The following is an 18757-nucleotide window of genomic DNA, read 5'->3' on the forward strand; positions in this document are numbered from 1 at the left end:
AGATTCTGTAAACAGTGTCGACATTTGCGTGAGAGTAGAGTGCGTTACAACACATGGCTTAAGCTAAGCAGTGTGTGAATTATGTGGACACCCCTTTTTTTAAATGTGTGGATTTGGCTGTTTCAGCCACACAAGCATTGGCAGTAGAATGGCCTTAGTGAAAGCTCATTGACTTTCAACGTGTCACCGCCATAGAATGCCACCTTTCCAACAAGTCAGTTCGTTACATTTCTTGCCTCCCATTGGACTCTGGGGCAGTGGAAACGCGTTCTCTGGAGTGATGAATAGTGCTTCACAATCTGTCAGTCCGACTGACGAATCTGAGTTTGGCGATGCCGGGAGAATGCTATCGGCCTGAATGCATTTTACCAACTACATTTTGGTGAAAGCAATAATGGTTCGGGCTAGGCCCTTTAGTTCCAGTGAAAGGAAAACTTAACTCTACGAAATGCACAGTGACAGAATTCAGAACATGGCCTGTTCTTAGTGTTCTCCCTGTACATTAAATCAGAACAGTAGGTGAAATTTAAGAGGGGCAAATAGACCAGATTATTAGGGTGAGCCACATGGGCTGCAGCTTACTGCATAAAATACACTTATGTATACTGTAGCTAAGAAAGTAATACTATCTCTCTGGCATATTACATAATTTATGCTGCGGCATACAAGACATTTTTGGACTGACCTTGTGCTCTCCTCACTTGAACAGGAAGGTGGCACGGTGGTCCTTCATGGGAAAATTTTATCAGTCGGGCATTCTCTGGATTTGTGGTGCTTTCAAGACGAAGTCGAATCATGATATCATTGATCTTCAGGTCGTAGCTCTAGAAAGAAGCCTGAGTTCCTGAATTACGTTTTGAACAGTCATCCAACTCAGAATTGTATTTCCCAGTCTGAACAATTTTTTTCAGGAATTCCCTGTTGTCTTGAAGTCACGTTTTCACAGTTCCGAGTTAACAGTTGTTTTGAGCGTGGCACAAATCATGCTTCATTGACAGCATGGCCAATGTTGAATGTTTATCATTTTAAACTTGGAAAAGAGACACTTAATCCCAGATTTGGGACCACACAGCAACTCCACTGAATAGCAGGCTAGTGCTTGCTTTTCAATGCTTGCAGTTAGCCACTCACTGATTCCTTCCAAACCACTCATTGTTGAATTAGCGATTGCCAATTTGTGTAACGTTTATGGCAAATGAGAACCGATACATTTTATCTATAAAAGGTTTTGCCAGTAGATTTGTCAACTTGATTCATGATGATGACTGCTAGCTAAGATTTTGAAAGTATGTTGTCATGATGTACTGTCCCCATGAGTGACAGAACACTGAGATAATCATGGCGCAGCTAGAGAACATTACCAACACCTACGCTCCGTATTTTCCACTGGCTGCCCCACCACCACAGAAAGCACTGAGCTAGGCTAAAACACCTGCATTTTGGAGCTGCCTTAGTCAAGGATGTACCCGTGACTAGAACCATTCAAAACTGGTCTGACCAATCGGAATCCACGCTTCAAGATTGCTTTGATCATGCAGACCGGGTAGCCTCAGAAAATAGCATTTGATTTATACGCTGACTGGGGGAGTGAGTTTATAAGGAAGTGGGTTGATGTTGTGACTATTAAAACCTACCCTAACCAGAAATCGTGGATAGATGGCGGCATTCGTGCTAAACTGAAAGCGTGAACCACAGCATTCAACCATGGAAAGATGTCGGACAATATTGCAGAATATAAACAGCGTAGTTATTCCCTTCAAAGCAATCAAACAAGTGAAATGTCGGTATAGGGTCAAAGTGGAGTTGCAATTCCACGGTTCAGACACGAGACGTATGTGGCAGGGTCTACAGGCAATTACAGACTACAAAAAGAAATCTAGCAAACGTCACGGACACCGTCTTGCTTCCAGACAAACTAAACACCATCTTTGCCTGCTTTGAGGAGAATACAGTGCCACCGACGCGGCCCGCTACCAAGGACTGCGGGACCCCCTCCTTTTGGTCCTAGACTTGGCGCTCTGGTACCGGCCTCTCCCATCTCATTGCTTTTTAGGAGCATATACCCACGTGGGGGACTGAAAGATGAACTGAGGTCCACACTCCCGTTGGTAGTTGTAATGCACCTTAAAGTTGGTTGCCAACCTCCATATGAAGTCCAATGGCTCACTGAGGTATAATAAGAATGGGACTGCTTTGCTGGATGCTCTTCTTGCCCTGCCTGTCAGGTGGTAGTCATATGGCTTTACAATGCACTTTTGAGCGCTACATCCCGAGGGGTTTGTGCTGATTGATAGCCGGTTAAATGGGGTCCCTTGACAAGGCAAAAACGTGATGTCAGGAGAAGTGCAGTATTATCATAAGGAGAGTTATACTTGGAATACGGAGGAGGTATGGACGGAAAAAGAGGCAGAGAAGGTCGAAGGAGGAAGAGGGTGAGCTTGAGTCGGTTAAACATTGTGGGAAATAAGGAGATGGTTTGTTAAAGTGTAACCCTCTCACCAGGTTCGAATTTGAAACTCGCGATATTGCCTTACATAGAATATCTCAACAGCATGGGATGTTAGGAGAGAAGGACATCTCCAATAACAATCCCTATTGTAAACTATCTAGGGTGATGACAAATAGGGTATTAACTTCAGATTAAAAGATTATAGGTTTCTGTTATTGTATCCGGATATACTTTCCCATACATTAAATTGAAACAGTAAATGACTCCACCAAGGCAACGTGCATAAGGTTCAAAGGGCATGAGACAAAGGAATGTGTAGCATTGGGGAAAGTAGGGGTATGTGTTAATTGTCGGGGTGCCCATTGGGCTGGGGATCAGAAATGTCCCATGCAAGAGAGGCAGGTTGAGGTTTCCAGGGTTAGAGTAGTGCAGAAGTTGTCATATGCTGAGGCAGTGAAGAAAGTAGAGGAAGATGGGGAGGAGGGATCCTGAGAGAAGTGGTGTGAGTTGTAGATCTGTACTTGTACAGAGGGATAAATCAACAAGTGATATGTTTCAGTAAGATAAGATTTTTTGCATTTATAGTAATGGTTATCAACTGTACTGCAAGGATGCAAAGTAAGTCGCAGAAAATAGAGGTTGTGGTGGCAGCTGCAGAAAGGTATTTGGGTGTGCGAGACTTGACATCGACGAGTTACAGGGTGTGTTAAGTGGTGGTGTCCCATCCTTTCAGGCTGTTAGCCTGAAGTAGGACTAAATAGATTTAAATAGTGAAGTATGGTATTTCTTTTTTGTGAGAGTAGTGTTAGATGGTAGGGTATTTGTTGAATTTAAATTTCTTGTTTTAGAGAAAATATAAATAAGGGAGTTGTACTCCAGTCTAGTTGGTTGTGGTAATGCAACATTTATTGGATGCCAACCGCCGTTAAACATCATCGAAGAAAACAAAGACCGAAGAAGCCTGAAGGAGGTGATTAACGTTACTGGAGACGAACTCGGTTTGCCCTTTATCTGTGGAGTAGTAGAGGAACTTGTATTTCAGGTAAAACAACAACCCAATGTTTATATCCCAGGACAAATTAGCTAGCAACAGCAAGCTAGCTAAATTTCTATAATGTTTAATGCTTTTCGACCTTCTTCCAAATGAACGTAGTTGGTTCAGAGTTCTTTTTGATATTTCCACCTGCGTGTCCAGTTCGCGTCTGTTGTGGGTGGACAGAATCAACATGCGCGCGATGACGGACGCACATGCGTGAGCGGTCTATCTGACGCGCGATAGAAGCTCGCGGCCCGTCTGTTTTCGCTCATTCACCACGGTGCATTTTAATTCACGTTCGTTCACGTGCGTCATTCCCCCCACCAATTAGAGGAACAAATATCAGAATTGGTCTGCCTGTGTGAACTCAGCCATATGAGATGCACCTTTTTTATTACGTTGACCCCCTTTTGCCATGTTGAAATCTAATACCATTCACATTCTATATGTATCTATGTTTATATATGAACATATGTCTATAGTCACATGTCACCTTTGGCTGGAAAACTAACTAGAATGTATGTGAAAACTGATTATCTCAAATGTAAGCGTAAATTGATGCAATCTTAACCTGATGTTGCAAGTCACGCCCATCTTCCAGTTCAGGAAGTACGTTGTCAGTGTACTCGTTTGTTCTCTCGTTGCATCATTCCGCCGCTGAGGAGAATAATATTGCTTCACCCTTTTGTGTCCACGAAATAAAACGAAATAAAGGTATGTCTTTCAGTAAACTATCTGCCATGCCTTTTAATCGAATGTGTCTTTCATTTCTCATATGGAGATAACTGTTACTCGTTCTTTCTATTGCCGGGTATTGTTGTGCGTCATGACAAAGCCACATGGAATATACCTTTACACAGTATTTGTTTTATTAAATGTGATGGGGACTCACATTATGAAACAGTTTCCGGTATGGAACTTGCCTAAACGGTTTATTTTTTTATTTTTTTGTATCGTTAATGATCTGGATCAAACTTTTTTTGTGTGTGTCACGAATCGATAAATAATACTTCGTAAATTGACGTCAATGATACTGTAAAGAAACAGGCAGGGAGCTGGTCTCGAACGCAATCGACTGTGCCCCAAAAGTATGCTCAAGCGGTGAAGTCGATATTCGCGCTCATAAACCCAGGGTCGTTACAATACAGTGTATCGTGGGGCTTGTCCAATTCTATCATCATCTTAACTGGATGTGATTCAGCACTCAAGCAGGTGTCAATCTGCCAATGCTGTAGTACAAAGTTTGGAAAGCTATGTTTTAAAATCTCACTTACTGCTGAATTATATTAAATCCCCAGCATAATACTTTTTTGACATTAATAGTTTAGTAATAAAGTATGATAGTGGTATTTTATTGAACCTTTATGTAACCAGGCAAGTCAGAACATTCTTATTTACACTGACGGCCTACACTGGCCAAACCCGTACAACGCTGGGTCGATTGTGCACCGCCCTATGGGACTCCCAATCACGGCTGGTTGTGATACAGCCTGGAATCAAACCAGAGTCCATAGCAGGGTCTCTAGCACTGAGATGCAGTGCCTTAGACTGCTGCGCCACTCGGGATATAGGAAACTATAAGAGTGGCTATCTGATTTGCAAAGGTACAATATGTCCAATAGTCCGTTGTATAACCCTTAAGGTTATACAAAGTTGTAAAGAACAGTTGCTGAAGGGGCACTAGTCTCTTGTTGCATGTATTTATTAACCCCCCTGTCTATTTCTCCATTTTTCCTTTCCCTTCTCCTCTCTCTCACCTCTCCAGCTCCAGGATGTGTGGTATTTGGGCCTTGTTTGGCAGTGATGAGTGCCTGTCGGTTCAGTGCACCAACGCTATGAAGATCGCTCACCGGGGCCCAGACGCTTTTCGTTTTGAGAACGTCAACGGCTTCACAAACTGTTGCTTCGGCTTCCATCGCCTGGCTATCGTAGACCAGCTGTATGGCATGCAACCCATCCGCATCAAGAAGTTCCCCTACCTGTGGCTCGTCTACAACGGGGAGATCTACAACCACCACACGGTATGTCTAGCCTGGAATCCACATTGTTTCACAAATCCCAGGATCAATAGGTCTACAATCCCCACAGTAGTTATGGCCCATAGACACATAATGTATAGCCTGGAATCCACATAGCCTGGGAATTGTGATGTGAAACTATGTGGATTCCAGGCTATACATTATGTGTCTATGGGCCATAACTACTGTGTGGTTTGTAGATCTCCTACCATAGCCTGGAATTTGTGCCGTGAAACTAGGGTAGGAGATCTACAAACCACATAGTAGTTATGGCCCATAGACACATAAGGTATAGCCTGGAATCCAAGCTTCTGGACCCCAGGCAACTGTAGGTATGGAGATGGGACTAGACCTCTGGGAACTGGACAAGTTTTGGTGTGGAACATATTCAGTTTCTACTTGCTAGTTACGAAGCAGGGACATACTAACGTCAGTGGGGTGATGGCTTTAGGCTAGGCAACTCCTCTTTTCTTAAAAAGGCACTATCTTTTTGCCAAAGGTACTTAAAGTACCAGTCAAAAGTTTGGACACACTTACTCATTCAAGGGTTTGTCTTTATTTTTAGTATTTTCTACATTGTAGAATAATAGTGAAGACATCAAAATATGATATGACGTTTTTGGCCTATATGATATCCGATATTTTCCTTGCCAAAAAAACATACCGATTACCAATATGAACATTTTTAGGGGCCTTTTAAGCGGTCTAGTACAGTTAAATAGTTAACACACACACATGAACACAGCGGTCTAAGCCACTGCATCTCAGTGCAAGAGGCGCCACTACAGTCCCTGGTTCAAATCTAGGCTGTATCACATCCGGCCGTGATTGGGAGTCCCATAGGGCGGTGCACAATTGGCCCATCGTCGGCCGGGGTAGGCGGTCATTGTAAATACGAATTTGTTCTTAATAACCTCTTAAGGATTGGCCCCTTTTTAAAAAAAAAAAAATAGCCTAAAATGACATACCTAAATCTTAACTGCCTGTAGCTCAGGCCCTAAATAAAGGATATGCATTTTCTTGGTACCATTTGAAAGGAAGCACTTTGACGTTTGTGGAATTATGAATGGAATGTAGGAAAATCGAACAAATTAGATCTGGTAAAGATAATACAAATAAAATAAAATAAACTTTTTTTTGTTCCATCATTTTTGAAATGTAAGAGAAAGGCCATAATGTACAGTCGTGGCCAAAAGTTTTGAGAATGACACAAATATTCATTTTCACAAAGTCTGCTGCCTAAGTTTGTATGATGGCAATTTGCATATACTCCAGAATTTTATGAAGAGTGATCAGATGAATTGCAATTAATTGAAAAGTCCCTCTTTGCCATGCAAATTAACAGAATACCAAAAAAACATTTCCACTGCATTTCAGCCCTGCCACAAAAGGACCAGCTGACATGTCAGTGATTCTCTCATTAACACAGGTGTGAGTGTTGACGAGGACAAGGCTGGAGATCACTCTGTCATGCTGATTGAGTTCGAATAACAGACTGGAAGCTTCAAAAAGAGGTTGGTGCTTGGAATCATTGTTCTTCCTCTGTCAACCATTGTTACCTGCAAGGAAACATGTGTCGTCATCATTGCTTTGCACAAAAAGGGCAAGGCAAGGATATTGCTGCAAGTAAGATTGCACCTAAATCAACCATTTATCGGATCATCAAGAACTTCAAGGAGAGCGGTTCAATTGTTGTGAAGAAGGCTTCAGGGTGCCCAAGAAAGTCCAGCAAGCTCCAGGACGTCTCCTAAAGTTTTTCAGCTGCGGGATCGGGGCACCACCAGTACAGAGCTTGCTCAGGAATGGCATCAGGCAGGTGTGAGTGCATCTGCACGCACAGTGAGGCGAAGACATTTGGAGGATGGCCTGGTGTCAAGAAGGGCAGCAAAGAAGCCACTTCTCTCCAGGAAAAACATCAGGGACAGACTGATATTCTGCAAAGGGTACTTTTATTTTTTTATTGAACCTTTATTTAACCAGGTAGGCTAGTTTGCATTTGCAACTGCGACCTGGCCAAGATAAAGCAAAGCAGTTCGACACATACAACAACACAGAGTTACACATGGAATAAACAATCATACAATCAATAATACAGTAGAAAAATCTATATACAGCATGTGCAAATGAGGTAGGATAAGAGTGGTAAGGCAATTAATAGGCCATGGTGGCGAAGTAATTACAATATAGAAATGTAACACTGGAATGGTAGGATGTGCAGAAGATGAATGTGCAAGTAGAGATACTGGGGTGCAAAGGAGCAAGATAAAAAAATAAATACAGTATGGGGATGAGGTAGATTGGATGGGCTATTTACAGATGAGTTATATACAGGTGCAGTGATCTGTGAGCTGCTCTGACAGCTGGTGCTTAAAGCTAGTGAGGGAGATATGAGTCTCCAGCTTTAGAGATTTTTGCAGTTCGTTCCAGTCATTGGCAGCAGAGAACTGGAAGGAGAGGAAGAAGGAAGAATTGGCTTTGGGGGTGAACCAGTGAGATATACCTGCTTGAGCTTGTGCTACGGGTGGGTGTTGCTATGGTTACCAGTGAGCTGAGATAAGGCAGGGTTTTACCTAGCAGAGACTTGTAGATGACCTGGAGCCAGTAGGTTTGGCAACGAGTAGGAAGTGAGGGTCAGCCATCGTGAGCATACAGGTTGCAGTGGTGGATAGTATATGGGGCTTTGGTGACAAAACGGATGGCACTGCATCCAATTTGTTGAGTAGAGTGTTGGAGGCTATTTTGTAAATGACATCGTCGAGGATCGGTAGGATGGTCAGTTTTACGAGGGTATGTTTGGCAGCATGAGTGAAGGATACTTTGTTGCGAAATAGGACGCCGATTCTAGATTTAATTTTGGATTGGAGATGTTTAATGTCAGTCGAAGGAGAGTTTACAGTCTAACCGGAAGGAGAGTTGTATGGCATTGAAGCTCATCTGGAGGTAAGTCAACACAGTGTCCAAAGAAGGGCCAGAGGTATACAGAATGGTGTCGTCTGCGTAAGGGTGGATCAGAGAATCACCAGCAGCAAGAGCGACATCATTGATGTAATACAGAGAACAGAGTCGACCCGATAATTGAACCCTGTGGCACCCCCATAGAGTCTGCCAGAGGTCCGGACAACAGGCCCTCCGATTTGTCATACTGAACTCTATTGGAGAAGTAGTTGGTGAATCAGGCGAGGCAATCATTTGAGAAACCAAGGGATTAGACTGCTGGGGACTGGGGCAAAGTCATTTTATCTGATGAATCCCCTTTCCGATTGTTTGGAGCATCCGGAAAAAAGCTTGTCCAGAGAAGACAAGGTGAGCGCTACCATCAGTCCTGTGTCATGCCAACAGTAAAGCATCCTGAGACCATTCGTGTGTGGGGTTGCTTCTCAGCCAAGGGAGTGGGCTCACGCACAATTTTGCCTAAGAACACAGCCATGAATAAAGAATGGTACCAACACATCCTCCGAGAGCATCTTCTCCCAACCATCCAGGAGCAGTTTGGTGACGAACAATGCATTTTCCAGCATGATGGAGCACCTTGCCAGAGGGAAAAAGTGATAACTAAGTGTCTCGGGGAACAAAACATCAATATTTTGTGTCCATGGCCAGGAAACTCCCCAGACCTTAATCCCATTGAGAACTTGTGGTCAAACCTCAAGAGGCGGGTGGACAAACAAAAACCAACCACAAAAACTAAGCATGGATTATGCAAGAATGGGCTGCCATTAGTCAGGATGTGGCCCAGAAGTTAATTAACAGCATGCCAGGGCGGATTGCAGAGGTCTTGAAAAAGAAGGGTCAACACTGCAAATATTGACTCTCTGCATCAACTTCATGTAATTGTCAATAAAAGCTTATGAACACTTACACTTATGAAATGCTTGTAATTATACTTCAGTATTCCATAGTAACATCTGACAAAAATATTCTAAGACACCGAGGCAGCAAACTTTGTGAAATTAATATTTGTGTCTTTTGGCCACGACTGTATTATTCCAGCCCAGGTACAATTTAGATATAGGCCACTAGATGGCAGCAGTGTATGTGCAAAGTTTTACTCTGATCCAATGAACCTTTGCATTTCTGTTCAAAGATTTACTGCCCAATGTGCCTCATTTGTTTATTAATAACTTTTCTTGTTCAAAACTGTGCACTCTCCTCAAACAATAGCATGGTATTCTTTCACTGTAATAGCTACTGTAAATTGGACAGTGCAGTTAGATTAACAAGAATTTAAGCTTTCTGCCAGTATCAGATATGGCTATTTCCTGGGAAATGTTCTTGTTACTCACAACCTCATGCTAATCACATTAGTCTACGTTAGCTCAACCGTCCCGCAGGTTACCCACCAATCCTGAAGAAGTTGTTCAACTGACTTGCCTAGTTAAATAAATGTTACACACACACACCACACTGACCAAAAAGTTATTTTGTTGGTGTTTACTTATGTCCCCATTACTAGTCAAACATAATCAAAACCTATTTCTTTCACTTACTTGCTGTGCTGTTTCATTAATACTATTCATCATACTAATACTGATTCATCATACTATGGAACGCCGTTTGGGTCTTTGCGTGTCAAATAACACTGTTTGACATGTCAAATGAGCTTGTTGACCAATTAAGACCTGAATATGACTGCACGTCACAATTTTATGCATTCCTAATTTTTTTACGTAGTTATTACACTCCCTCGTATTTCATATGTCACAACTATTCATCAATACGTAATCTATGATGCTGGTAAAGTTGTCTCGTGCATCTACAGTGCTGGTCATTAAAAAAAAGCTATCTAGCTCTTGGATGCAAACAATGTTCTTCTCCAAAAACATAGCAACATGACATCTGTTTCAGTAGCTATAGTTAGCTAACTTTTAACAAGGCACACCTGTTAATTGAAATGCATTCCAGGTAACTACCAAGAGTGTGCAAAGCTGTCATCAAGGCAAAGAGTGGCTAATTTGAAGATTTTCAAATCTAAAATATATTTTGATTTGTCTAACACTTTTTTTGGTTACTACATGATTCCATATGTGTTATTTCATAGTTTTGATATCTTCACTATTATTCTACAATGTAGAAAATAAAGAAACTCTTGAATGAGTAGGTGTGTCTTAACTGTTGACTGGTACTGTGTGTGGCCAAAGAAGTTTAGGCCATCTTTTGTTCATGTGAGTTTGAGAACCAGGAGCGAAGATAGAGAATACCATTATCAATATGATCTTCCTACTGTCTTTAAATCAATGCACTAACTTATTATATTGCACATCTTATGTACCCTGCATTTGTTGGATTTGATTGTGCATACCCTTCCTACAAACCATTGTGAATATCAGCATGTATGTCATGAGCATGTACACTCCCCTATGTATTTATTTGGACAGTGAAGCTAAAACTTTTAATTAGGCTGTATGCTCCAGCATTTTGGATTTGAGATCAAATGTTTTATATGTGGCGACAGTACAGAATGTCACCTTTTTATTTGAGGCTTTTTTCATACATATCTGTTTTAGCGTTTAGATAATGAAGAGTGACCGCAATTACATTTAATAATACCTGGCAACCTTTCCTATCCTTTGTAGGAGACATGGACCCAGCTAATTTCACAACTCCATAAACCAACCCAAATTACAATTTATCACCTTTTTTTTTTAAACTATTGGTTTGATTAAATCATTGTTTTTTTTTGTTATTTGATTATATTACTGAAATTCTATGTAACGCCTGCTTTCATTCTGATATGGGGTTGGGGCTCTGTTGGAGCATGGGGGGGTTGGAGGGTGTTTGAGTTGGTAGGGGATCTGTGTGTATTCTGTTGGAGCATGGGGGGGTTGGAGTGGGTTTGATTTGTTAGAGGATCTGTGTGTATTCTGTTAAAGCGTTGGGTGGTTGGAGTGGGTTTGAGTTTGTAGGGGATCTGTGTGTGTTCTGTTGGAGCATGGGGAGGTTGGAGTGAGTTTGATTTGGTAGGGGATCTTTGTGTGTTTTGCCTTCTACCTGTGCTGTCTTATCTGTATAATCATTCAAAATGCCAAATGAAAAAAACATTTGAGAGAGAACTAAATGAGAAAGTAACAGAAGCATAAATAGCATACCCCCCAACTGAAAATGCTAACCTCCCCTCTTTATTTGTAGTCGTGAGAGGTGTTCTGGTGACATGATCTTTGTCTCATCATTATTCAAGATTTCAATCAGGATTATCTATCAATATGGTAGCATCCACATTAATGTAGAAGTGTTCCGAAAAAATTCCATTGTTATTTGCAATAAAAGTGATTCCAAAATGACACTACATTATTTACTATTCATTTCTATTGGGCACAAACTGCAAATGCATTCAAGTTTGTAGTCACAAGCTTGATGTAGTCATTACGTGCTAGGAATATGGGACCAAATACTATACTTTTGACAATTTAATAAACTATAAGTGAATTTGTCCAAATACATATGACACCTTCAAATGGGGAGACTAAATACATAAAGCGCATTCATTTCTAAACGGTAAAACAGATATGTATGAAAATACCCTCAAATAAAAGGTGACATTCTGTCGCCTCATAGAAAACATTTGATCTCAAATCCAAAATGCTGGTGTATTGAGGCAAAAAATTTTGCTTCACTGTACAAATAAATATGTTTGGGGAGTGTGTCATGAGCATGTATGACCACTTGTAATGTCTTATCTCATAATAATTCTGATACTTCATCTTTTTCCTTCTTTAGCTGAAGAAGCAGTTTGAGTTTACTGACTACCAGACCAAAGTAGACGGTGAGATCCTGCTTCACCTGTACGAGCGCTTCGGCATTCAGAAGATGGCGTCCCTATTGGACGGAGTGTTCGCCTTCATCCTCCTGGACACAGCCAATAGGAAAGTGTTCCTGGGGAGGGATACGTATGGCGTGCGGCCCATGTTCAAACTACTGACCGACAACGGCTTCCTGGCTGTGAGCTCTGAGGCTAAAGGTGAGGGGGGACTACTTACTTGACATCTCATTTGGGGTTGAGTGGTTTTAGTTGCTACACAAGTGGATTAAAGAACAATCCCTATTCAGAATAGAATGAACTTTAATGTTTGAGTAAAAAATCTATATATTGTGTAATTACAAAAACTGCTTAACTCGATTGCTATGCAACTGAAATTCAATTTGAAAAGTACAATGTAACAGCTTGTTAATAAGATGATAGTAGTAGTGTATAATGATGTTATACATGTGTAGTAACACTAACGTCATGTAAAGTCTTACCATGTTATTTGTTAAAATGTTTTGTGTGTTTGTTCCCAGGTCTGACTGATATCACCCACTCCATGTCTTCTCCTCCTAAGATCACTCCGTTCCTCCCGGGGCACTTTGAGGTGTTTGACCTGAAGCCCACTGGGAAGGTGGAGTCTATTCAGATGGACCGCTTCCACTACTGCACCCAGGAGCCCAGCCACGCTGTCTATGACACGGTAGAAATGCTACCCTCCGGTACGCATACACACACACACACACACACACACACACACATCCATAGTATTTCCATAACGTCAGCATCTTGATTGACAGCGGCCATAATGTGGGTCAAGGTTACTGATTATGTAACAGTACCACTACCTGTAGCCAGCTATCAGTGAATGGTGATAAATGTTGTTTGACACCTAAGATGAAGGGAGGAATGGCTTACTGATTGTTTCAGGATGCAGTTTTTGGTGTTGAGGGCATTGCCATGAATGAAGCCTCTTGTCCAACTGAAATCATTGTAGTCACTGACAATAGGAGTTGGATGTGTAGTATGTCGGAGTTGATTTGCTGGTCTTTAACTATTCAGTTGACCGGTCCCTGTGTGATGACAGTAAGATCTCTTGCTGTCCTCTGTAGGTTTTGTCCCAGAGACAGTGAAGAGCAACATCCGGTCTTTGTTTGAGAACGCTGTCCGGAAACGACTTATGGCCCACAGGAGGATCGGCTGTCTTCTCTCAGGTACAAATAATGGCTATTGCAGAGTATTTTTTTTCTTCTTTGTGTATTGTCACACATGAACTCTTGCGTAAGTAATGCTTGAGATCTGTTACTTTTTCACTTACGGTATGCTTGTCTGTGCAAATAAATTAGAATACTTGCTTATTGTCATTACACCATAGGTCAAATTGCACGTTTGATAAGCTAGTAAATCATGTTCATGACTGTTACTGTATCTTTCTACCAGGTGGTCTGGACTCCAGTCTGGTGGCAGCTATGCTGGTCAAACTGGCCAAAGAGGAGAAGTTGAAGTACCCCATCCAGACCTTCGCTATCGGGGCTGAAGACAGCCCAGACATCCTGGCTGCTCGCATGGTGAGAGGCTACATAGAGAGACTGCATTATAATAATGATGATTCTCATATTGTTATGGAACAGTTTGGGTAGGTTAGGTCTTAGGAGCATGATTCGACACTTCCACACTCCATCCCCCAGGGGGCAGCAGCAACCGCGTCTAGGTGCTCTGCCAAACCTTGATAAAGCGCAATCAGGTGCTGGCGGGGATCCTTCAGAGGTGGCCGTAGAGCCTGCCAGTCTTTGTTTTTTTGTTTGATATCTTTAGTTTTGGAGCGGCTTTGGAAGTTTATTTTTGTAAGTATCTATGTTTGTTACCCTTTTCAACAACAAACAATAATCCTCTTGGGCTAGCCAACCCATAAGAGTCAGGACGGAGCTGGCCCTGGATCCTGGTAAGTTTGCTGTCTCCTGGGCAGATGTACATACAACACGGTCCTCATACGCTGATTTCTCACATAGATGCACACCTTAAATCAGGTGACAGACCAGTTAACTAGGCCTAAGTCTAGGACTCCTAGACTTAGCTAGTGCAACAATATTAGCAGGCTAGTCAATTCGTTTCATAACAGTATAACTTCATAATCAGTAATAATCCAACTTTATTTTTGTAGCATCTTTTACCCAGTACATTACAGCTCACAGGCCATTACAAATGAGAGTTTAAAATAATACAAAAATAACAGAATAGAATAATACAAATATAATGATAAATACTCCTTTGTGAAGACGCCTGTGAATTCACTGCTCCCTCTTGGTCAGGTTGTAATTGGAAAAGAGAATTATCTTAAGTTGAAGGCAATAAGTAGATAATACGTGAATGAATGTCTTGTGGTGTTCCAGGTGGCGTCGTACATCGGCAGTGAGCACCACGAGGTCAACTTCACCCCTGAGGAAGGTTTCAAAGCCGTGGAGGAGGTCATCTTTCACCTGGAGACCTATGACATCACCACCATACGCGCCTCTGTCGGTGAGAGTACACTATCCCGTCTTACATCAGCCTAGATCTCCAAACACCAAGCAGAAGTGGTATCCCACTTAAGCTAAATGAATAGGCTATGAGGGTGACGCATTTGTGAAATACCTTGACACTAGACAGTTTTGTTGTACCTTCTCAATGTACCCACTGACCTGGACAAAGGGAGTCTGGTCAGGCTGCATACCTTTTCCTTCTGATTGGCTGGTTTGAATCCTGGGAGATTAGTGAGTGTGGCCTACTTCAACTCAATTCTGTTTCCAATAATCCTTTCTCATTCTGCAGGAATGTACCTAGTGTCAAAGTACATCCGTGAGAAGACTGACAGCGTGGTGATCTTCTCTGGGGAAGGCTCTGATGAGCTGACACAGGGGTACATCTACTTCCATAAGGTAAGTTTGTTCCACATCAGAGATGTCATTCTCTCTCACTCACCAATTTCCATGTACCAGTCAGGGTTGTGGTGAATGCAGTAGTCAATTCAGGAAGTGCATGAGTAAAAAAAAAAATATGGTCTTAGAAATCAATAGGAAATTTGTGGTTAGACTTAGAAAATGGAATTGAACCCAACCCTGGAACCAGTTGTTATGTCTGGGAATATGAACTGAGTTGTTGCTTCCTGCTCCAGGCTCCCACGCCCAAGGCAGCAGCAGAGGAGAGTGTTCGTCTGATGAAGGAGCTCTACCTCTTTGACGTCCTGAGAGCCGACCGTACAACCGCTGCACACGGGCACGGGCATCTTTTTCAATACAGTCATTCCTTTTTACATCCTTTCCTCAAACTCATCTGCTCTCTTCCTTCTGTATTTTGTGAAGATGTAGATAATTACAGAAGATGTACGTTTTAAAGATGGCACCGAACTGACTTCCTCTTCTCTCTACAGTCTGGAGCTGAGAGTGCCTTTCCTGGACCACAGGTTCACAGCGTACTACCTTTCCCTGCCTGAGGAGATGAGGCAACCTAAGGTCAGTCTCCTTAGCTCCAATCACCATATCCTCACTATCCCTATATCCCTATCCTGTAGATGTGGCTCTGATGAGATAATAGACCTGAGATAATAGAGTATGAAATTAATGTATTATTGCAAAAGTGTCTCTTGAGGGATTGTTGTCAGTGTTGTGTATCCAAATCAGAGTCCTTGAAGCAAATATCAGTTTCCAAACATGTAAAGGATTCCGGTGCTATAATTCCAAACACAGTTCAGTTTCACTGAGGGATGTATGTGTGTGTGTAACCAGGATGGAGTGGAGAAGCACCTCCTCAGAGACTCGTTTAAAGGTCTGAACCTGATCCCAGACGAGATCCTATGGAGACGCAAAGAGGCCTTCAGCGACGGAATGACTTCTGTCAAGAAGTCCTGGTACAACAGCCTGCAGGACCAAATGGAGTCTGAGGTACACACACACACGCATGCAGCAGACACGCCGTACACACACAGGCACGCTGGCATACATGACATATGCACACCCGGACATTCTGACTCCTTCTTTCTCTCCTCCAAGGTGAATGACTACGATCTGGAGAAAGCTCCTAAGACATTCCCGTTCCTCCCTCCCAGAACCAAAGAGGCGTACTTCTACCGCCAGGTGTTTGAGAAGCATTACCCGGGCCAGGCTAAGTGGCTCAGCCACTACTGGATGCCCCGCTGGATCAATGCCTCCGACCCCTCAGCCAGAACCCTCTCCATCTACAAGCCTGACAAAGACCAGTGATACAGCAACAACAGTGGCTCTTTTCCAATACCCTCACTAGCGTAGCACTTATACTGCATGAATGCTCAATAGACTACTTCAGTGGTATGCTAGTATGGATATTGGAACGTAGACCTTGTCAGCTGTCAATCACCTTTGTCACCATTACTACAACTCCCCTTCACAACATACCTATCTAGAATTTGTCTCATGCTAGAGTTGTGACGATTGTGGGATTTTAGGGTAACAAATTGTAATTTTTGTTGAAAAAGTTTTTGACCTTGTAATGCATCATAATGCATCTTTAGCTACTACATACCTAATGAAAACAACACTACTTTGGTGACACCCCTGTCTTAAACTAATGGAGTTGATCACTTGGAACTTTGGAAATTAAGCTTCTCCTACCGACCGTGCTGCTTGCAAAATGCTATCGGATAAACTATTTCTACTTGAATATAAAGTTGAATCCCCTCGTCTCCTAAAATAAATGCAGTAAGACTATGATGAAAATTATTATTATTTTTTCACAGTTATTGTCAGTTCGATGATTATACGATAATTGTGCCAGCCCTATGCAGGAATCATCTAGTTCTTGGGATCAGTGTGAATTACAGTTACAGGGTCAGTTCGGATTTGGGGAAACTGTTGTTTCAGTAGGAATAGTCAATAATATTAGAAGACTGGGATGATGCTTAGTTAAATAAACAATGCTGCTGGTTATCTCACTGGGATTCGGTAGCACTACTACTGAAATACTTTCATACATTATAGTACCATACCTAGATATGATTACGTAATACAGAGATGTAATTGACATATTTTAACAGCTTCAGACATAAGACAAACCTTAACACAATTCTTAACATTTCCTAATGAGTTCTGTTGGCAAAATAGGCCTTTTCCTCTCATTCACATTGTTATGAAGTTGGATGCATATAACAGGTAATGTAAAGATGTTTTTTTTTTATATAGCCTCTTACACAGAAGTTAGATATAACAGGAAGGAGGCAGCTTTAAAATAAAGGATATTTTTCTTTCCTGTCTGCTGTAATAGGTGACATTTGTCAGGTTCAGTTCCATGCAGATGAGGCTGGGCTAATTTTAATGGCTGGAATGGAATAGAGTCAAACGTGATTGCCATGTGTTTGATACTGTTATGTTTATGCCATTCTAATGAGCCTGTCCTATAACTCCTCCCAAACTGACAGAGAAGTACCCTAATTTAACTAATTTACCTTTTAAACATATTTTAAATGTCAGAACAGTTATGATGAAACTAAAGCTTTCATGCATTGATCAAGCCCAAAGTTTTCTTTCTTATTGAAAAGGAAAAGGCACAACGTTCACTCACCATTAAAAACACATTTTATTGAATCAACTATTGAAAGCTTGGTTATTTGGCCTTCATCAGAATAGGAATTTGAACATTTCTTACTCTTTGTCTCTCCCCTGTTTTTGTTTTAACTTGTCATCATACTCATGTCATATGAGAAAGTCTAATGCCTCTGATATGACTTAGCCATTCTGTACTTAATAAGTGGCCACACAAACTGATAATGAATCTATCTGGAATAGCGATAACAAAAGCACGAGGTGTTTGTTGCCCGTTACATACCGTCCTTTACTGGAGTGTGTTGTGTTTTGACTACCAATTAAAGAGAGCAAGACCATGGAATGGCGTAATAATGGTCTATAAATCATAATTCTCACAAACGTTTACGTAAAGTGTGCTATGCGTCTGTTCTTGCGTGACTGTCATTAAATAATGATAGAATGTGTAACAGATTGAATATCACGCTGGGAACAACATGAATCAATTGAAGACGAAACATGACTGAGACAGGCTGGTATAATGGGTTACATAAGGAAGCCACTCAGACCAAAACAAACACACTGCAGGTTGGATGCTAACCATAGTGCATTGATTGCACTTTGTTTTCTGAAATGCAATCCATCTAGAGTCCAGATGGAAATGTATGAAACTATAGCATCACATGTCTAAAGTGATAGACACAGTGTCTATCTACTCTATTTACACTGCTTCGGAAATAAATGTGCTTTATACCCTTGACCATATCTATCTGTTGTTATTGTTTTGTGTGTTCATGATCATACGTTTGCATTACAATATTCACACTGGTATACCACTTAAGTACAAAGTAATATATTGGGCATGCATTCTAAGTGGCATGGATATTGGATCATATGCACTTGTGTGAGAGGGAGGGGTTGCCCAATTTGACAACTTTGTGCTACTTACTTTGTCCACTACAGGGTGGACCACTCCACATTATCAAC

General features: G+C 41.6%; 1 protein-coding gene across 1 annotated transcript; it reads left to right on the forward strand.

Annotated features, from left to right (window-relative positions):
• The first annotated feature begins 4077 nt into the window (after window positions 1–4077).
• On the forward strand, window positions 4078–18530 carry LOC129820071 (asparagine synthetase [glutamine-hydrolyzing]-like). Its single transcript, XM_055876909.1, has 12 exons — window positions 4078–4199; window positions 5251–5506; window positions 12218–12458; window positions 12779–12964; window positions 13355–13456; window positions 13683–13810; window positions 14633–14759; window positions 15051–15157; window positions 15394–15494; window positions 15649–15730; window positions 16004–16159; window positions 16268–18530. Exons 2-12 carry the CDS (start codon window positions 5258–5260, stop codon window positions 16475–16477), a joined length of 1689 nt encoding a protein of 562 aa, XP_055732884.1. The 5' UTR covers window positions 4078–4199; window positions 5251–5257; the 3' UTR covers window positions 16478–18530.
• Window positions 18531–18757: the final 227 nt, after the last annotated feature.

The sequence above is a fragment of the Salvelinus fontinalis genome, chromosome 22, assembly GCF_029448725.1.
Source record: "Salvelinus fontinalis isolate EN_2023a chromosome 22, ASM2944872v1, whole genome shotgun sequence".
In the NCBI taxonomy this organism is placed as follows: domain Eukaryota; kingdom Metazoa; phylum Chordata; class Actinopteri; order Salmoniformes; family Salmonidae; genus Salvelinus; species Salvelinus fontinalis.